The following is a 22,036-nucleotide window of genomic DNA, read 5'->3' as shown; positions in this document are numbered from 1 at the left end:
CTTTATCTTTCCCCCCGCAATATTTTCCTCGGTGTTTGTTTCCAGTATTTTTCCACCCCGAAGTCTTATCACCTCTTTGTTTCTTTTTTGAATATTCCATTCTGGCTCCCCTTTGCCGCTGGTGACACTCTCAGTTTCCTTCCTTTGTTATCACAGACCGACTGGGTAAACTACGGATATCCAGCTCCGTGTCCCATTTTGAATGAGCATTCAGGTTTTCCATTTGCCACCCTCCCAATGTCTAGCAGAGGTCCCGTGCTTATCTGGGAGGCCCGATAATGACCCCCCAACGCTGTTTTTGAACATCTGCAGAGTGAAGAGTGATTTCAAGCATCATTACGGCTTGATAGTTCTTCTAGATATTCTTGCTCTACAAATTGCCTTCTTCTGGACGATGGCTGTTTCTCCTTAGAGAGGTTTCAGGAGGCTGAAGTGAGCTGTAAGTCCTCTGTAGCAGCAGGCTGGGTCGAGTGGAAGTAGAAATGAGGTCCTCTGATATTTTCACATCAGTTTAAGGGTGATAAGCTGATGTATGGATTGTTATGCACATTTTCTTCAGTGTTTTCCTTCTTATTAGGATAGAAGTTAGTCATTCATAAATTGCTTGATAGACACAGTTTGATTATCAGTGATAAATCGCTGTCCTCTCTGCACTGCCCCCAGGCCCTTCATGAAAGATTTTATTTTTAGACTGTGAAAAAAATACATGATAAACCTTGTAAGTTCAATAAATGACTACATTTGTCGGAGAGGTCTGCAAAAGGCTTGCTAAAATAAAGCTTCTTTGTTTTTCAGAGTTTAAGGTAGAATTCAGCCACTCTATAGATGGATGGGGTTTTTTTATGTGAGAGCCTAAAATTCTCTACCCGTACAACTCTGCTTGCTAAAGCAGGGGCATCTCTCTTGGTTGCATACAGCTCAACTTGACAAGTTGCTCAACGTATCATCATGTACCTTCTGCTTTATTCCTGGCAGGCACAGCTTGGGTTTTGAAGTGGCTTCCTGACATTCATGTGGCACTTATGATGCCCCTAAACCAGCAGCATCTTCTTGTAGAACCACCCAGATGTTTGTGGGGTCCCCAGCATGACTGCTGGCACCTCTATTACCTGGTAGTTACGCTGGCTACCTCTCCATTTCTAGCTGGAGTATGTTTCACTGCACAATTAACTATTCAACACGGATATGTGACCTGTAACTGGGAATGTGCTGGGAATTACGGTTTTCGCTCATCCATCAGTCATGCCTAATTTACCTTCTAGAAAGGGCACATTTGGAAACGCTAATCCAGTACATTGATGGAATGGCATCTGAAGAAGACGAAGTCAACAGTCAGACATTTTTTGGCTGAAGACATAGATTAAAAGGGCATCTGAAGTGTGGGAAGGTGATTATTTGGTACTAGTACGAATGATCAAACTGCGAGAAGTTTTAATAAGGGTTCATTTGGCAGGTCCCTACTTCATATAGAAAGCTCTTGAGAAAAGTATTAACTGAACTTCTGTTGCATTCACATGCCTTTGGATGAAGAGAGGTCTGTAATACATTTACATTACAAAGATACCTCTCCTCATATCCTGCATAACGCAGAGATGACCTTTATCAATAGTCGGTTCTCAGCGGAGTCTACGCGATGCCCATTCCCCTCCCCTGGTCCTTCTCCTGCCATGTGAATCCTTGGATGTCCCACCGAGCCAGACCGCGTGCCGGAGCTGGGCACGGCACAGCTACAAGCAAGAGGGGACCCGGAGCAAGGCAGCCAAGTGGCAGAGGGGACTCGTGACTAACCATCCCAAAGACATCCTTCCTTTATACGCTAGAAAGTGCAACTCCCCATATTGCTCATTGAAGTACCAAACTCCTATATGATGAGAAGTTCATTTTGAAGTAACATTCGTCAAGTTCAGAAATACTTCTTGCAGCTTATTTACCCAGAGGTTCCAGATGGATGACGTCTCTGAAGGAGCTTTTATTGCACTGACGTCTAACGTAGCAAACGTAAAATTCCAAACTCCGGTTAATTTTATCACCTGAGAATTTAAATACTTCTATCATTAAGGTAAGGAAAATATTTTTATAGTCCCTCTGTTTCAACTCATGGTGGTTACCCAAGGCACGAGATCTTTCTCTTTCAGTGTAGCTGCTGTTGGAAATATTTTAAACTCAGGTACATATATGTTTCATAGGATGCACTTTTTAATCCATAAAAGCATCCATATTTAATTTTTAAATGGAGGTAGGAATCTAAGCTAGTTCCTTGGCTGCAGAGTGGAACAATCAATAACACCCCTTTGGACCATTTGTGAACAGTTTAATACAGAGATTTGACATTTAAAAGTAGCTTTAAGCACCAAACTAGAAGTTACCTGGTGGTTGGGTTTCAGATTCAGTGGCTCAAGGTCTGTGTCTGAAACTCATTTGTTGTGAATGTTCAGTTGTATGTTCTAAGGCTGGTTGTTCCTCTTAGTATTTGTGATTGGAAACGGTCCCTGGAAGTGATGCTGATCACATGAATTCAAAATTCTTGTGGGAGTAAAGACTCCAAGCAATGTTTCATGGCATTTGTGCAATTTGCCTTTCCAGTAGTCAGCGTTTCTCAGACTATAACCTCTTTTCCTTTCTTACATTAATCAGTAGTCTGTGAGTTTCATCTTAATTTCCATTTCCATTGCCTAAATGAGTCCTTTCTGGTGCCTTCCTAACCCGATGGGATTCACGTGCAACAGATTTTTAAGGGTTTCGGTTTATTTCTTTACTTAATAGTTAAAAAAAATCTGAAATATCCAAAAAACCAACATCCTGTGAAAACAGTTAATTTTGAAACTCATTATTTGGATTAAGTCCAGGCAAATCTCATCGCTATGGCAGATTTAACTGCAGTTTTCCAAAGGATTACTTAATTTACAGGCTTTGCAGAATCTCTCAGATCTGAGTTATTATTTTGGCTTTTGAAAGTTCCTTGGCGGATGCCCAAGTGTTGGGAGCTGTCATTCTGAATTCTATTGAATTAATTTGTTTGCCTAAATCATTTCTAAAAAGTTTCTCTCGTGGATCTAAGCATCCCACAGAGAAAAATCCAGCTGTGAGAGAAATCATTAGGATAATGAAAGAAATCTTGTTGGTCCAGTAGAATTTCTTGTTCTGTAATCGCCTTCAGGTGGAGCAGACTGCTGCCTCCCGAGGCTTTCTAGCTTTGTAAGATTGCTACGGAGAAAATTGTACGCAAGAAGCTGTACTGTCCAAGGTCAGTTCTATCTTTGATTCTCTTAAACACTGTGCAGCAGACGCAGATTCACAGTAAGGACCAAGGTAAATCCTTTGTCTTTGTAAAATATGTTCAGAGGGTAAAAAGCAGCAGGGCCTGACCCAAAATGCAGTTTATTCTTATGTTCTGGCAAATATTAACGAGACAATTTTTACACATTATTCTAATCCTTGCCCATCAGACCAGAACTTCATAGGGCTGGGGCTTTGCAACCCACTGAATAGCAAGGATAAAACCTCAAAACCGTTGCAGACTAAACACAAGATAAGAGCCAGCAGATGGATTTCCCAAGGGGCAACACCGGGAAGCGATGACACAGCGCGGTCGGCTCATGTCGGAGCACGGCAGCAGCCTGTTCTTGGTGAAGGGCAACTTCAAGGAAGGCTGTGGAGGAGAAGGACAAGGCAGCTCATCGGGGCTCATGGAAAGCTCACAAAATGTTCCATCGTACTGTTTACAAACAAAACACGGTCTTTTTATATTCACTGCTTCCTATCAATTTTGCTGAAAAATGAATTGGCTCCGTGTTCACCCCATTCTCAGTCCCACTTTCACCACAGGCGGCAGAGCAAACAGATGAGCAAATGCCTGTTAGCTCAGGTCTAATCTTACTCCCGGCCTCTAATCCCCAGGCTGAGACTAACCCGATGATGAGCCTGGACAGCGTGAAGCGGGCACGCGGGGACCTTGCCGTCACCGGGGCCGTCCCACTGCCCGGCCGCCGCCAGCTGCCGCACCGGAGGAGATGCTTGGTTCCTTTTCATCTCACCCGTGAGGTTGCAAGCCCGGAATATATTGACCAGATGCAAGGAGCCGGTCTGTTTGCTTTGGGGGTGCATGACCTCCTCCTGATGGCTTCAGCTGCTGCCCTGGCGCTGACAGCGAGGGCAGGATTAACCCCGGCTCCTCCTCTACATGAGCTGTAACCTCTTCGCAGGCACGGCAATGTGACCGATGAGCAGCAGTTGAGAAAATAAGAAGAAATATTGGCATAATATTGTAAGCAGAAGATGAGATTACAAGTGGTCTGCTTTTTCTGTAAGGCTAATTGTTCCCATTATGGGATTAAACTGATTGATTTCCCGTCAGAAACGGTGACTGGAAGAACAAAGTCAAAACCTCTGGTATACAATGTGAGTCACTTCACTGAGCAGCTGAACACTGAGCTTTTGTATTTTTTTCTTGTGAAATCATGACAGATGTCAGCTGTTGGTATATTCTGCAAACAAATTTGGTACATTTTTAATATCATTATTTCATACAGTAGAAACCAAGCAATTGTACCTATTCAGTAGAGGAGGTCCCCAGCCTTTCTTTGGGATTTCAGCATTTATCACCCTAACTCTTGACTCCATTGATAGCGATGCTTCCTTTTTTGGGTGTTGTACAGCTCCAGAATGCAGACAACTGGAGAAAATTAAGCTGAATGTTCCTAATTTATGCAGGTCAAGGAAAGTTTGCCTTTTATCGTTCAGAGATAAGTACAGCAAACTGACTGTTTTTGAAAGGCTGAGTTCCACAGATGCCGGTATTAAGCCTCGGTAATCACAAAGATTTCTGTAGGTGGGTTTCACCAAAGCTTCCCCATTCGTTTCAGAATGTCCCACAGCCTTACGCTGGTAGGGACAGAGGGACAAACAGTACGCTAAAAAATGGGGGGATAAGCCTTGTGATATCTTGCCCCTGTGCATTCTGCCAGAATTCATTTAGCCCAATTCATCAGCTGCTGTCTCGCCCCGTGCTGAGACATTCACGCTGTGCCGAGGGTATTGGATACGCTGCCCCAGGGAGAATCCGGAGCGAGCAGTCCTCATCCAGTGTAAAAGGCTGCGCTCTGCAAAGTGTAAACTGCATTCACGGCAAAGGCAAAGCAACGCCGATAAAATTGCTTAGGGCGTGAGAACAGGACGTAAGGCACACAGTTCAGCTCAGTACTTAGCGTAGATGCTTTCTGCCTCCGCTCAGGCTGTTTGTCATCGTTTACAGGACTTTTGCAGAAGTTATCTGGAGAGGCACAAGCATCTTCACACCACAGGTGAAAACCACTAATGCACAGTGAATCACAACATCACTTCTTATTGCCTTGGGGGAACCGAAGGAAACGTCCCCTGGAATTAAATGGAAAATGCAGAGCATATTTGGTGGTGTTTATCCTGGATGTGAGAGGCGTGCTTAACAATTCGAACTCTCCCAATTTCCTGAGTTCATCGGATTGCTGGAGGAGGATTTCCAAAAATCTTTTGAAAAATATTTTGCTTGAACTTTGAGGTGAAACGCTATGAGGTGCTCAAGCTAGACAGAAGAATAAGCATTCATCATCCATGAGCATTAAATGAAGAAACTCAGTAACAGTAACACCAAATGAAGAAACTCCCTACTGATGTCACGGGCATTAGCTCAGCCCTCATTTTTTGGTTACTGTAAAGAGACAAATGGACTAAGCCTTCCTCTCACTACTAGGGCCTGCAGGCCAGAATTAAGATGCTTTGGTGTGAAATCCTGCCATTTCTGGGAGTGAATCTCCTGGGCACCAAGTGAGACCAAAAGCAGGCAAATAACGTGCAAATATAATTCTCAAGATTGCCATAACAATTCAAGATTGGTCTTTTGAATTACTATGTCTCTTGTCTTATTTCTCTCTTAATATTCCCTAAGTTTGCATTTATGCACCCAGATTACACAAATGTAACAGCACAAATTCAGAAACGCTGAATACAGACAGTAACTTTACCGAGTAGGCAAAAAATAAAAGTAATTGCCAATATTTGTATTCTAGCATATAAGCAGGAATTCATAAATGCTTGCAGGAATGTAACATATCAACCTCCTTAAACAGCCGTATCCTGTTTCTTTTGTTTCCTTCTCTGCTTTTGCAGTGACTGTTGCTACAACACCATCCATCACTGCTCCTTTCATCTGTCAGGCCCTCCAGCTGCCCGCCTACAGCTCCGTACCTGCCCCCTCAGCTCTGAGCTGTCTGGATTTCCCCCGTGTTTGTCGTTTTAGGGTGTAGATGCCCATCCGTTTCAGCTGGAGCTGTGTGGCCGATGAAGTTATCCCCTCCGGTTCCTCAGCACCCTTCCTGTACCTGCTCGGCTGGTTGCATGATTAGGTTTCAGTCAAACAAGATTAGTTTTAACAGGTTTCGTCGTAGAGCATTCTTACTGGGGACTGAAGCGACGGTTAAGACGGACATGGTCTAGGCTGAGACCGAGAACGTGATGGCTGCAGTCAGAGGACAACGCACATCGACATCCCTGTTCAGAGAAGTTCAAGCACATCTTTGCCCATCCCTTTCCTCTGGTATCATTAGGTTCTTGACACATAATTATGTGGCTAATAATAAGCTGCAGACTCCTGCCACTGAAGATGCTCCTCTGATCTCTTCAGAGCATTGCACTAGGTTACCTTCTGGAGCATATTCCTTGAAGAAACTAATTCTGCACAAATGGTAATTTCATTTTCTTTTTCCCCTCATTCCAAGCATGCAGTTACTCGGACGTGGAAAAGTTGAGCCTGAAACAAACGTTTGAAGTATTTTGAAGGATTTGTCATTACTCAGAGAAATAGGTCTGACATTTACTGGAGTGCAAGGAAGTGGAGAGATAGAAAGGTACTACCCAGAAACTGCATCGGCCAGGCCAAAGTTCTGCCTTCGGCTGCATCTGGGCAACTCATTTAGGTTGAGAGAGCTGCGCTGAACGATTTGGAGTAGAATTTGCCCTCAGAGCTTAAATAAAATAAATGATATTTAAGAACCTGCAAGGCTGTTAGGTGATATTGTACAAAAACGTGTCTTACAGCACTGAAAACTTTGATCCAATGTTCAGTGACGTCAACAGAAAAGCTCCCACCAGTGAGGGTGGGAATGCCGTTTCAATGAGCAGCTTGGCTGTTATCCTGAGTGTTTAGTGGGCATTAGGATAATCAGCGATTCCACCTAATAAAGAGTCGGATCTCACTATTTCTTTTTTAACACATGCAGCCCCTTATGTTCTTCAGCCTTTTTCTGGCTTTCTTAGGAAAGGGTATGACCTGACTGTGGAGTAAAGATGCCTTATGTTCTCAAAAAATAACAAAACCCACTTAAAATTCAAGGAGCATGGAAAGCAAATGTTACGAACGTTTGAAGTATTTGTCTGCTTCAAGCACAGTATTACATTATGGTAATGAATCTATATCTGAACTTTAATTTATTATTAAGAAAATAACTCCCATCTGCTTCTCTAACTGAGGCATTTAAGGGCCTTTTGCAAACATTATCTCCAAATTTGTCCTTGCAGACAGGGTAAATAATGTTTCTAACAAATGAGTGAGACTGTGGCATCAAATAGTTAAATAACCAGTTCCAAGACAAACAGGCAGCTCGTGCTAGAAATCGTACCCGATCTTCTAATTCACTTTCCTGTGGTTTAAGCAAAAGACGGATGTGTCTGAAAAACCCATGTGGGACTGAGGGTCCTCTTCTGTCCCATCGTTTGCCCCGAGGTCCCATCTGGATACACCAACAGTTAGCAGGAGAAGCTAATGGTATTCCACCAAAAGGAAACGGTTGCAGCTTTTAAAGATATCATACAAAATAACACTTGTTTGCCAAAGAATATGGTATTTTTATGGATGTTTAGGAATGCAAGGTGAGGTGTCACAAGATCAAACAAATCCTAGCAATTCTGGGGGCTCATAAAATGTGCAGGAAGGATGAATTGTTCAGCCTTTTTAATTCCTCTGTGCCTCTTTGAAGATTTAATATGTTTTTTTGGTTGGCTTTAAACCTTAATGGTGCTCTTAACGCTCGTTATTTTTTCTCAGCAGCAGTAACGTCAATCTATTGATGGTTCTGCTGAGTGTGGCCAGCAGCTGCTCTCGGGCCGACTGCCCCTGCCGCGCAGCCGCACAGCACCGTGGCATTGCCTCTGCTTGCCTGTTTTCAGGAAAAACTCGTCAGGCCCAAGTTGCGTCGTTTTTCTTTAGTTCACCCCAAGAACCGTTCATCGCGTCTTTCAATGTCTTAATTTCAGCACTACTTTTACAGCAATCAATGTCACTGCCAGGGGAGAGAGAATACAAATACTTGGCGCAGGTCAATATTTACTTTTCTGTTTTCATGGACGCGGAGTCGATTGTGCCTGTTCGGAATGTCTCGGGAGAAGCATGAATAGTTTAAACATGTGTTCAAGGAAGCTTTTTAGTTTATGGATCCCCAGGTATTTTTCCAAGATGTGCTTTTGTAGAATTTCTTAAATAGGTGTACTATTGTTCTTCTAAAAGAGACTGAAAAAATAATTCTGTACAGAAGAAGTATTCTTTAGACCATATTTTGCAAAGGAAGTGAAATTGCTGAGTTAGTGCTACGGGCAGCCCAGCATGGCTCCAGCCCCTCGCCCGCCTTCCCGGGGGCTCCCACATGTGGCCCCTCCGCCCGGCTCCCACGGGAGGCACAGCCCGGCCACGCCGCGGCCACGGGGAGCATCCCTCTGGGACAGCACGGCCAACCTCTTCACGCCTTTCAGGTATGTGTCAAGTGAGTATTTCTCAAATCCTCTTCACCAGAGGTCAATGTAACCTTCTGGGGGAAATAAAAATTCATTGGATTTCTTGTGTAGCATTGGTGCAATGGTTTTAGTTTACAGCCAAATCAAGGGGTTACTTTGGGGCTGTGTTTTTCCCCCTGTTTCGTTCGTATGCAGAAACAAGTGTGTATGGGTTTGGGTGGGTTTTGGCAGCAGTTTCGCAGCTTGCTTTGGGATGTCTCCAGTGGTCGGTGGCCCAAAGGTGGCGAAGCAGCGGAGTGAGGAACGGGGAGCGCTGTGGGACGGGTGCTGGGCGATGCACCCTGCCCGGCAACGGCTGCTCCTGGCCCCGCTCCGCTCGTCCCCAGTGGATGCTCATTGCGAAAGCTTGATTAGAGAAAGAATTCAGAGTTACACAGTTATTTTGTGTTGGCTGACTCAGTCCCGGAGTGTAGTGCAGATGTAGCTGTGGGAGCCCAGGCCGTGGCTTTTGTATGTGCTACAAGCTTTACCCACACTCGACTTTCAGAAACGCGCTCGTTAGCATATGCTGGCCAACGCACACTAACGAAACACCTTGAAGAATCACAGGGCATGTGGGGCTGGGCTGGACCTCTGAAGGTCATTACACCCGAGCTCCAGCTCAAAGCGGGGCCAGCTCTGCAGTTAGATCCCCTTTCCGAGTCAGGTGGGGTCTGAAAAGCTGAAGAAGGAGAGATGTGTGGTGCTCTCGACATGCCACAAAAACCTCAAGCTTCTTGATGGTTCCTAAACTAAAGCTGGGATGGAGCAGGCACGTAGCTGAGTTCAACAGCAGAGAGGTTTCTCTGCATCTCGCAGTCACTGAACATCAACTGCTAATGACTCATTTGGAAATGATCTTTTGGCAGCGTGTCCCTGTCCAGAATGCAGCCTCCATCCGACTGTTCCTGCAGACCCCCGCACTGCACACGCCGTTTCCGTGCTGTCAGGCAGGGATGAAATCCAGCTGACAACAAAAGATACCAGGGAAAAAAAAAACCCTAAGAGTTTCTGATCCTGTGAGGGATTTGACAAAGGAAATAGTGGAAGTCCCTTTGCTGAACTTGGCAAAAAAAGTTTGGACAGTGCTGTCAGGAAAATATTCTTCACTGAATGAGTGATGTAGCTTATTAGGTCTTTTCTCTATTTCTGTGACTATGAAGACAGAATTAATGAGTAAGAGGCCGTTACGGCCAGTGTCCAACTGAATAGTTAGTTACAACATGCTTAGGGAACCACACTTTTTCTTTCCTTTCGCACAATCGAGCATGGTATTTTTAGTCCCGGACAGAGCTTTCTCCTCTGTAATGATGTACGGTTCCTGTTAGCTCATCGGATTGGGTTGCCGACTGTAAAAAGCTAAAAAGAGACAAAATTGCACACCCCATTAGGTCTGAGCATCAGCTCGAGGCGGGATGACGGGGAGAGACTTTCCGCTGCTGAATGGCACCCAAGTGGTGGAGCAGGCAGGATGCAGAAGCCCAAACAAACTGCAAAGCCTGATTCTGGTTTGAACTGAACTCTTGTTAATTTATCTCCATTTATGGAGTTATTTTATGTCAGACAGAATATTATGCTACTTTATGGCTGCTTCATTTGAGACAAAATATGTGATGACCTAAACAAATACCAAAATCCACAAATTACACCCAGGTGGCAAATCTATTGTTCATGTTTTTAAAAGCCTTTTCTATATAATCCTCCTCGTGGGCGGCTAATCAGCGAGGCTGGATCTCTGGCTGGTGTCAGTCTGCGTAGCTGTGTCCAAGTGTATTCATCTCTGCTGCTTTATGACAGCTAACAGTTTGCCTCATATATTTTCATGTTCTTATACTGAGAAAACTCTTAACTTAGTTGCGATGCAGAAAAAGAGGGCTTAACAAAGCTGAAACGGTTCTTTTAAGTGGTAAAGAAATATCTCAATTTTATAGGAGTGTTGGTTTGCGACAGGGGCAGGGAGGCTGGCCAGGTCGGAGCTGGCTGGGGCACAGCAGTCCCCGGTGGCTTTTCGGTGGCCGAGACCTTTCAGGCTGCAGCGGCTCCGGTCCTGCAGCTGCTCAGCAGAGTCTCCTCTGTGGCTGGAGCTGATCCTGCCCTTCGTGTCTCCCCCCTCCCGCATCCCAGCATCTCGCTGCTTTGGACACGGTTTCTCTGTAGCTGGAGGTCTCTGCTTCTCCCAGCTCTCACCCCCAGGGTTGTGTAACTCCGCTATAAAGCGTTCTCAGGAGGGTTTTTTTCTGTCTCCTGTTTTTTCCTCTCATAGGCAGACAAATCACATTCACCTAAAGCTTTCTATGCAAGAAACTAAAGTAATTTCCTTTGAACTTTCGTTTGAGGCTTGTTAGTTTATAAAGAAATCTGGTTCTCTTCCATCGCCCTTCCCAGGCACTTCCTCCGCATTCCTGACCTGCGTTTCAGTAGGAAACGCAGGTGCCTTAACCTTTGGCTGCTGGCACCCGTCCCCGTGGGACAACAAAAGTGAGAAGCTGTGTGCCTCGAATCCTCAGCCTGATGATTTCCTAAATCCTTCCAGCATGGAAATTTTGCAGCTCCCAGTTATAGATCCTTAGCACTCTTAAAAAAAAAGTTTTCTTAGAGATCTATAAAATATATAGGGTCAGCTCCTCATGGGCTGTGAGTCAGCGTAGCCCTGGGGACTTGAATGAATGGCTGCCGTGCCCTGTCATGCATGGGGACACTTCCACAGTGCTTTGTATAAAACTCGAGTTTTCCTTGTCCCTCTTCGGCTGACCCGCTCACTGAGAGCAAAAGGAGACTTTAGGTGGATGGATGCAGACAGACACGAGTTCCAGGTGATCTGTCATGCACAGATGCTCAAAAATGATTTCTGGGTGTAGAAAACGCCTTTCTGGCCTTTTGGAGGTGCCTGAGAGGGAAATTTCTGAGTGAGGCTGGAGCCTAAATGGGATTTACTTTTGCTGAATGCACTAAGGGGCCCCTAAACATTTTGTGTATTGGCTCCGATCCAACCCACGTGAGCCTTCCCGTCAATGTGGCTTTTTGGAGCAGGCCAGAAGAAGGAATGGATTGCTTGTGATATTTCCCAGGCATTTGCTTTATAGTCACTGAAGGCAAAATGTATTTGGTTTCTAATGAAAGAGGGATGTTTCTAAACATAATTAAGTTCTAGCCTTTGTTTTGCTTTTCGTAGCCCAGCATTATGTGACATATAAAACCAGCCCATTTGTTTTCTATTCCCTGTAAGTAAATTCCCCCATAAGACCACCACTGAGCAGATACTATCGCGAAGGCCAGCCCTGCTCCCACAGTCCCGTCTCCCAGGCTCAGCCAGACCCCTGGCCCCATCTCACCTCGCCGCAGAGTGTTAACCACTGGGTGATGCCGGGTACCTTCATGCAGCGTCCGCCCCGTGCAAACATTGTGCGTGCTTCCTAGCATGCTGTAGCCCATACAGGCACAAGACTCATCTCCGTTACGAACGTGTCGCTGTTGTGCCACAGCACATGTTTAGTCCTAATTTCCACGGGCCTTTTTCAGCCAGATACACCCCATACTCCATCCTGCAGTACGGCTGGACCAGTAAATGCATTTAATATTTTTGAGTCGGTGCAAACACATGTGCTTTGTTGAGAATGGTGCTCTGTCTCTTCCAGAAGCAAAACACACCTGTGTCATAAAACATGATCGTAGTGAATGAAATCGTATGGTGGATGTGAGTAGGATATTGTGGTTTTGGCCTTTTGGTGTAAGGAGAAGTTTCTGTGGCAGTAGTTCCTGTTTCTATAGCATCGTCCATCTGCGGGTCCGACAGTGGAGCTGTAGGGAGTGTTTTGGCACCAGGGCAGCTCTGTGGCTCCTGGCTGGCGGCTCCCCTGACCCCCCTGGTGTGTCCCTTTGAGCTGGCCCCGGCCCCGCTCCGTCCTCCTGCCCTCCTGCAACTGCATGTGGGGGTAAAACCAGCCAGCACAACCTGGCACCGGGTAGGAGCTGGTATGTCCCCCTTCCTGGTGTTGCCAGAGGCTGGAAATCTTGCTGTGAGATAGAGAGAAGGAAGAGCTTTTTTTCAGGTTGCAAAGCTGAGACATGCAGAAATGAAGTGACATTACAGAGGCCTTTGGGAACAAAAGCACGGACCGTGTCTTTCACATTGCGATCCCATGAATTCATACAAACCCATCCTTTCTGCTCCCCTCTTGCTGGTGCACCTCGGTCGCTCGGGGGCCGGCACCACTCCTGGAGGAGCAGCGGCGTGGGAGCAGCGGGCAGCAGAAGCCAGCCTGGGGGTGTCACGCCTGGAGGGGCCCACGGCTCCTCTCCCCTGGCACTCGCTGCTCTCCCAGTTGGGTATTTCGAAAGCACGTGGAGAATCAAGCACGCTGCGGTGGATGTTTTCCACGTGAAGTCTGCTTGTCCAGAGCTTATGGGCTGCACTGGGTCTTCATTTCCTTCGGTGTCTGGAAGTCACGTTAGGAGCACCTGCTTCTCTTCACGGACGATAACTAACACACAGTCCTATATTTCTTCTGCATTTAATGAAGGAATTACTCCCTAAAGGACTCAGTACAAAATTCCTGTGTTGTTAAAAATGTGCCAACATTTCCTTTGCAAATCTTTGGTTCCCACCGAAGTCAGTGGAAAGACGTCTTTTAACTTGCTGTGGCTGGGTTGGGGCCCTAAATTGGGTTCACTTCAGGATAACCCCGAGGAAACCTGTTGTTTTCTAAATGTGGAAAAAATCATATATTCCACTTGCTGGGATTGCCAAGGAAAAAAAAAATAAGGATTTTTTTTTAGCTTTAGGCTTTTTGCTTTTATGCTCTAGGACCAGGTGCTCACAAGTGCACGTATGCTGATCTACACTGTTGGTGTAATGCTAGTATTAATAACAGCGTGACCAGAAAAATAATTTGATCCTGTTAAGAAAATATGTTCCCACAACTCTTAGTGTATCTTGTTTATCTTGTGTATCCTGAGTTGAACTCAGCCGACCTTGATTAATTTGAGTTTGACTACTGAATATACTGTTGTAATTTAATTCAGGGCAGCAGTAATGCTTTACAGAATCTGGGTTTCTAATTAATTCAAATAAATGTTTCATTAAAGTGAATAGATCTTCTGCTTGGATGTATCAGCTCTTCCTTATCACAGTGCTTAGTGAAGGAGAATATAAAGCTGCTGAAATCCAACATACATTTGCAATTAGTGCCACAGATAATCTCTCATGAATGTGAGATTTTTCAGGATACTCTCTCTGCAATCAGTTTATAAACCAGCTAATTTATAAATCAGCTTATTAGTAATCAGAGGTCAAATCTTTGGATGAAGGACATCTAATGAATGTCAGCTTCTCCTGTCCTGAGCATCAGCCAATTCCACACGTAAAGAAAACCAACCTCCCTTCAGACTTCCCCATTTCAGAAAAGGAAAAGTAATCCATTCTCCTTGAATTATTAAAATGACAGAGGGGGACAGCCCTGAGTTGACTGTTGAGTATCTGTGTGGCCTGGGTTGGCAACCAGTGCAGCCCCGGGTATCGCAGGCTGGGACCCGAGAGCATCTGCTCCCGTCCTGGCTCTGCTGCTGCGGGAGCCACACAAGCCCCGCACTCCTCCGGTCCTGCTGTAAACCAGGGAAATGTCTCCGGCTTCTGCTGGAAAACGCTTGGAGATCCACAGAGAGGGAGCAGCATCTTAGACTGTTGCTATTGCTCTGGGCATAAAAACCTTCTGAAATAGCCTTTTTCTTTCGGAGTCTGCCCCCCCCCGAATAAACCGCAGTATTCTGGATTATTAGCTCACTTAGAAACTCCAAAAGGCACTATGCTTCAGAGAAGTTTTAAAATAAATTGTATTTTATTTTATTTTTAAAATAGGCTCTGAGGTTCATAAGGATTTGCTCTTTATTTATTCCTTGAGCCCAACCTACAATTTTTTGCCCTTTTTCTATGTGATGGTAGCCAAAACAGCCATCACAAATCTCGGACTGCAGCGTTTTGTGAGCCAGTGTCTGCTTTTAGAGCAGAAGACAAGCTAGGGTTACCATCGGGGTTGTTTATATGGAATCATGTTAATTAATTGCTGAAGATATGCTTTGGGTTTACATCATTTCATTGTTATTGGGCTCTGCTCATCCTGGCTAAACACAGTTTATTTTCAGCTGCTGCCCTCTCCTTCCCTTCCAGCTGTTCGTGTCGTCGTGCCCTGGCATGAAATACATGGAGGCATTTTAGCCAGAACCCCCAAATTCCTGTCACCACCTTCACGGTGGTTGCAGCTGTGAGTCCTGGCTTGGGAGAGCAACTCCAAGAGGCTGGAGCCAGCGGTGCCAGCCACAGCTGCCCGAACCCCGGGGAGCAGCGTGGGGAGCAGCTCCTCTGCTGCCCTGCCCTGCGGCTGGAAAGTGCCGTTCAAATTAGTCACTCACACAACTACTGTAAGCAGCTCGCTCAGACACTCTGTTTGCTTTAAAGTCTGGAGAGCGCCTCTGCAAACGAAGCTTTGCCAATTTGTCTCAGCTAAGCTTCTGGCCCCATGCGTTGATTGTCTCGTTGCTAATTATTTATTTGGGGAAATCAGCGGTGGTTCTTAAATGTGGATTTTTACTGACAAAGACAGCACAGGAGTCTGGATTCTCGAGTGTATCCATTTTACCCAGAAACTCGGACGTGGCAGAGAGGGCAGGCCTGGCCCAGCACCACCATCAGTGAGGATGTCCGTTTGCGTGGAAAACAAGCGGGTGTCTAACAGGAGCCCGCTGGGTGCACCAACGGGGACGGGACGGGCTGGGGAAAGCAGACGTGCAGCCAGCCCCAGCCTCTTGTCGTGAGAGAGCAGGGAAACAGCCCCCCCTTCGTCACCGCTCCCCTCCAGGGTTAGCATCCGTTGTCCGAACGGCGTTCGGTTACCAGCTCCGCTGCAGACATCCCCTTCTACAAACAGCTCCGCGTAGCCAGGCTGCTCCGTGTTGTGCCGAGTGCGGGGTGGTGGTGCGGGAGCTGGGCCAGAAGACAGCCCCTTGCCCTGTCTCCTCCTCCCTCTCCCTGTGGGGCACAGGGCTTCCTCCCCATCCTCATCCTCATCCTCATCCTCTGCAGGAGCAGGGCAAGGGCTCCCCTGCCTCGGCTCCGCACCCTGGTAGTTCCCAGCGGCTCTCCTTGGGGCTGCTCCCTGCCTCGTTATCCAAACTTCTCTTTAATCAAGTCAGGAGGATTAGAGAGGCAGAAATGCACTTGACCCTGCCTCCAGACTCAAGATCACACAGAATTAGGAGCACTGGGTCCATATTTCTGGTCTCCGAGGTGGACAGCAGACGTGAGCAGGGACTGCAAGCTCTCCTGATAATTTAGCGTAATAATGGTGTTAGCAAGGGCCAAATTGCGAACTTGATTGTGCATGAAACTAATTACCCTGCCAGAGCATTGCCATGAATACTTTAAGACCAATGAAAACAGACTGGCCTGGAATGAAATCCACTCATTGTATCAAAATGGCCATAACATCTTGTGCATATTTATTGCAAAGTTTGTTAGCTTTTGGGTTATTTGACAAAACACGGCCTCAGCTGCTCTCTGCTGTTTGGCACTGCGTCAGGAGGCCATGGAAAACAGGGAATCCTATTCCGCAGGCTTTTAGAAAGGAGGTGAAAAAAAGGAACAGAAAGTCAACACAGGGTATTTTTTACAATAATGTCTTAATTAGGCAAGCAAGCAATTAGATGGATTTTGTGTGATTTTTATTTCCTGCCTACAAAGAGGGGATTTTTTTGTGGGGGAGGTGTTCATAAAGCCTCTCTGCTATTTATCCCTGTGACCTCTGCATTACCCCAGCTGTGGCCGGGATGACAGATGTACATCCATGCACTCTGAGTAGTGAGGTTAAAAGGAGAAGTGACTCATCCAGTATGAAACCCCCAGGAAAAAAAGAATCCCTCCGGATGGAGAGAGGTGTTAGACCAGCAGCTTAATTTTGGCCACTCGCTGCCTTCTCGCTGGACTGACTTACGGGTTAGTACTGTACAACCACAGCTGCTTTGGGGTAGACTTTCTGGACTAACCCCTTAGAAGCACGGGCGCTCGGGAGGGGGGTTTGCCTGGCCATAGGTGTTGGCATCCACATGTAGATCACCCAGGAAACAGCCTTTCTCCGGTGTAAGGGGGGAACAGAAAAATCCTCCAGCCTGGAGTGCCCTTACCGAAAGGCAATGCAGCAGGCGCCGTCCTGGCTTCTGCCAAGGGCAGGCAGCCTGTTTATCAGAGCTGGAGAAGACACAAAGTGAAAGAGGCTGCAAACTCATTAGAGAGAAACGTCTGAAGTAAGATCCAGCTCAGAGGGGACACGTACCAAGTACAGAAACTGCATAGCTGCAAAGTGAGGAACAACCAGTCACTTCTGTTGAGAATAGGTGGGAGGGCAAATAAATCACCAGCTCCAGGCGAGCCCCGCTGGGACGCACGGCACCATGCTGGAGCACAAGCAGGAGAGCTTTACGTGAGATGAATGAAGGAACCCTTCTGCTGTGCCTGCTGCGGGACAGGCCCCAGCCGGTGTGGCTGGGCATCATGCACGCTGGTCCTTTTTTGGGGCAGAGCCATGAAGTAAATGACCTTTCTTCGACAATTCCACTTTTTGGTGCGCTGGGCGTGATCTCGCAGCGTTGATGGGTTGTAACTGAGGTTTGAAATCAGACTTTTCCCGCTTGTGCTTTTGGTTTTAAAAAAATCTGCCTTTATTTAAGGAGCGAAAGTGGCATTTACAGATCTCTGTGTGTAAATCAGAGTTTTGCTATAACCACTCTGAGGACAGCTTCATCCTGTGGGTCACGGTCCTGTGCTGGGGATGTGTCACGTAATAACCCATCCGCAAAGATTCCCATGGTGGAGGGAGCAGCTTGAACCACATAACTATCCCAAGGTAGGTATCTGGAGAACTTTTGATGCTGTTAATGAACTGACTGGAAACAGAGCTATATCAGTAGAGCTGACCACCATCACTCACATCTGGTTTACACCCTTTAACTCCATTGACTTCAGTGTTCTTCCCCCCTCTGAGCTGCACTGATGTCTGGCAGTTCTCAGCTGCCTTAGCAGTCTGGGGTGACTTTGGGCTGCGGTATCAACAAGAGAAGCTGCACGGGCTCTGCCTTTCTGCCTCAGCTTGGTGTCTCGACGGTACCACCATCATGTTGGATTTCTCTCAAGCTGAGCCTCTAAGTTGTTGCTCTGTTTGCTCCAACACTTCCAGAAGTACTTGCCTGCCCACGTGCTTGGATCCCCTTGGCGGTCACGGGGCCCTCCGTCCCCGGGCAGAGGGGAAATTGCATGATCGTATGGAAAATACCAATAATGTTGTTGAGTTTTGTTGTCGTGGAAACGGGAGCTCAAACCAGAAATACGGCACATCAGATGGCGGAAGGCTGCCTGTTGTGGAGGATGCCCAGAGTTCTGTCTTTAAACAATGACATAGCAAAAGAATGAGACACGAAAGGCCAAGAGCTGCTCCGTGGGTTAGTCTTCCATGTCTTTTGACCTTCAACTCTAAATTGTCCCTCTTATGAGTGTCTCATAACATAATCTTATATTGTATGTGATTTTTCATGCATTTGCATTAATAAATGGGATTATGTATTCCCCCCTTTCTCTCTTTGTGTGACTTTCTGTAAGTAAAATACTTCATCAAGAAATGAAAGACTCTATTCACCTTCAGCCCACATAAATCTCTTACGTTCACATACAAATGCATGAGACCTTCTGCAGTCTGCACCCAGATGTTAGATGTAATGGCTTTTCATCTTTCAGCCTTATCACTAGGTTGTTTTTATTTAGGAATGAGTAGGATTCAAAGAAGAGCTGAACGCTTCTGTGGTTAGTGAGCACATCTGCAGCTATAAAAACACCAGGCCACGGAGGAGTAGGAAGGTCAAACTGCCCCACATGTGTCCTGCAGACAGCACGACTCTGCCAAGCTCCCCGGTGTTGATGGAAGTACTTTAAATAGCCGGGGCTGGTTCCCACCGATGCTGGCAGAACGGGGCTCAGCATCAAACCCAGCTCCAGCCCCAGCTTCCTCTGTCCCCAAAGTCCTTTCCCACCAGCATCTACTGGGATCCACCCTGTGCTAATGTATAGCTGATCTGATGTGATTAGAACCAAACTATGGACTTCTGCAGCTTTGCAGTGAGGCCATGGCAAGGAGCCAGCTCCCATCATTTCTTCTTTGGGGCGTTTCCACCTGCACAAACACAGGGCAGGCGAGTGCAAGGCAGTGATGCTCCAGCTGGGCCACCTCCCCAGCTGCGTCAAGGCACCGAAAACACCCAGTGGGAAGTGGGGTCCCAACAGCCCCCATGGTGGACACTCAAAAATTATTGCTTCTTCAAAGCTGGTGGGAATTTGGTCTTCTGCTGGCTTACGACATCCACATCTGTCATGCATCACCGAAACGCACAGCCAAACATCGTATCGACAGAGGAGGAGGAATAAAGAGCTTGAGCTAGCACGGAGGAGCGATTTTCACATGGCAGGGTGGGGCGATCACTCCACGACTCCCTCAGCTTTGAGCCAGAGGCCCGTGACAGCAGCGCTGAGCAAGACCTCGGCCGGCTGAGTCAGCCTTATCGGCCGGGGCCGTGCAGGAGGGACCGGGATTATGGATGGGCTGTCAGGCCCTCCTGGCGGGGCCTGCCTTTATTAGGTAGCGTCACAGCTGCTGGCCACTTTCCACAGGAGTTTAAAAAATGTTTTCAAAAAATCTTGTAGGGAGGGTGTATTAAACATACTGTACTGTGGCAAGAAACAGACCCAGCTGACAGGAGTGTCTGCACAGGACTGGCTAAATTCCTGCTGTATTCTTAACATATTCATTGCCCTTTGCACTATGTGCCTGTGTTAGCTTTCAGGAGCTGCGTTAAATTTTTTTTCACTTTCTCTCTCAAGAAGGATTTCAGCTCCAGCTCCTCTGCCCTCTCCCAAGGGGTTGAGGTTACATGCGGAGTGTGTGTGTGTGTGTCGGGCTCTGCTTGTGCCAAGCAAGCGGCTGAGGGCGGCCACGCTCCAGGCAGCCCACTTTCTCTCTCAAGAAGGATTTCAGCTCCAGCTCCTCTGCCCTCTCCCAAGGGGTTGAGGTTACATGCGGAGTGTGTGTGTGTGTGTGTCGGGCTCTGCTTGTGCCAAGCAAGCGGCTGAGGGCGGCCACGCTCCAGGCAGCCGCAGGGAGGGGAGGGAAGGTCTGACCCAGGGCGGCGGGTGGTGGGTCACCCCAGCTCAGCCATGCTCCAGGATGCACGCATAGGATTTGCAGGTGACTCCGTCCCTTCTCCCTCTGCATGATTCCTCTCTGCTTCCTTCGCACCCTCCTCCCGCAGCCACCCCAAAACCAAGGCCAGGAGGGCGTGGTGTGCTGCCGCAGCAGCTCAGAGCCCTTTGCCGGTGATGGCTCCGTTGGGGCCCCAGGCGTACGCAGCCCACGCCGCACAGCTGTACAGAGCTGGGACCAGCGGTGCCTGGCCGCAGGGAGAGGAGCTGATGCTCATCTCACTGTCGAAAGAAGGGTGGGGATGCAGGGTAAAGTCCAGGCAGTAATATGATGAACTTTGGTGTCAATTCACTTTGCCTTCCTTGAGAAAGTGTCTGTAAGACCATGCAAAGAAATAGTCCTGCTGTGTCTCAGTTGCTTTTTCAGCCAGCAGAGCCTGTGATGCAACTCCTGGCTGGCCGGTGTGAGGTCAGACGCAGAGCAGCTAACATTGGCTTCCCACTCACCTGATTTCCCACCCAGCAAGTGACTGTGCCAATTTAAGTAAATTAATTTAGAAACAGGCTCTTTCGGGCCACGCAGTTTCTGTAGGTCCCTGGGGGGCGAGTGCCAAAGGGGAGCTCATTCTTTCCTGCTCATTTGTTTCCTGGCTGCCCTGGCAAAGTGGTGACAAAGGCTGCATTTAGCAGGAGCTGTGGCAGCGGCTGATGCCATCCGGACATGGCTCTGCTTGTGCCAGTGATTCACAGAGGCCGTCACAAACCATCTTCCCTTCATAGCCAGCTTGTGCTCTCTCATCCCAGGGTGACTGAGAGCCTATTGATCCCACTAATTCTGTGTTTCGCTATCAAGCTGCTGAGTCAATCACCACAAAGGCTGCATTTAGCAGGAGCTGTGGCAGCGGCTGATGCCATCCGGACATGGCTCTGCTTGTGCCAGTGATTCACAGAGGCCGTCACAAACCATCTTCCCTTCATAGCCAGCTTGTGCTCTCTCATCCCAGGGTGACTGAGAGCCTATTGATCCCACTAATTCTGTGTTTCACTATCAAGCTGCTGAGTCAATCACTGGTCTGTATTTGGGTATGTTTAATGTTTTTAAGGACAAGGTCTGGATCCTTGGGTTTTGCAGAACATACTTCCATTCTTTTACTTTAAAAGAAGCATGGCACACATCCTACATACAGAAATACCCATCATTTTCCAGTTAGGTTATAACAGGACCATTGGAGCCATTAAATCTACTTTCTGAATTTTGTGCCAGAGTTACTTTGTTAGTACCCAAACTATGTACGGTAGAAGCTGGTATCATGTTAAAAATCATTTGTGTGATGCATAGTGAAATATATTGCTTACATTTGTGGCCACAACACATTGGCAAAATGTGAATTTATATTTAAGTTTGATGGGAGGTAACAAGTTCTGCTTCCTTGGCTAGCTGAGACTCTTCCCTTCGGGGATAATAGCTGTTTTACCATGGCCATGCTGAGCCAGCACAACTACCAGGGGGGAATGGATTTGTTCTGAGCACCTACAGCAAGAAAAATGTTCGTTATTTCAATGTTCAGTTTCAGCTGTGTAAGTTTTTAGGTTGGAAATGGATGCATGGAAGTGTAGAGCTAGACAAGGCATCCAGTCCCTCACCCTGCTCCAGAGGGTGAAAGATCTGGTTGATCAGGGCTCTGGTTGATCCTGCTCTTTCCTGATAACGCCAGCCCCAACTCCTCCGAAAGCTGGCTGGCAGATTACTCGTCCTGCCTGCAGAGCTGCTTGCAGGAGTTGCAGCCCCAGCAGCTTGATAATAAAATAATAATTCCGAGCTTAATCTCTTCTGCTGCAAACCAAACCTGATGCTATTTATCCCCCACCCGGCCTTGTGGGGGGAGCCCTTCAGCCCCAGCCTTTGCTCTCCTCCGATGCCCGGCTGTGCTGCAGCTTGCCAAGGGCAGCCGAGCCCCCCGCCCCGTGTCCGTGACCCTCCGCGGCCCCTCCGGAGCGCCGCCGGCCGCA

The 22,036-nt window shown here is 47.2% G+C and overlaps 1 protein-coding gene across 1 annotated transcript in view; it reads right to left on the bottom strand.

The window, feature by feature from the left end:
• PDLIM4 (PDZ and LIM domain 4) overlaps positions 1-4,104 on the bottom strand; it is a 60,998-nt gene extending 56,894 nt beyond the window's left edge. The window contains exon 1 of the mRNA XM_009285938.2: positions 3,910-4,104. Within this exon, the coding sequence (XP_009284213.2) occupies positions 3,910-4,104 (195 nt within the window). The remainder of the gene's footprint in view (positions 1-3,909) is intronic.
• Between the last annotated feature and the right edge of the window lie 17,932 nt (positions 4,105-22,036).

The sequence above is a fragment of the Aptenodytes forsteri genome, unplaced genomic scaffold (genome assembly GCF_000699145.1).
Source record: "Aptenodytes forsteri isolate BGI_AS27 unplaced genomic scaffold, ASM69914v1 Scaffold54, whole genome shotgun sequence".
Classification (NCBI taxonomy): domain Eukaryota; kingdom Metazoa; phylum Chordata; class Aves; order Sphenisciformes; family Spheniscidae; genus Aptenodytes; species Aptenodytes forsteri.
This window is presented reverse-complemented; position numbering and strand designations above follow the sequence as displayed.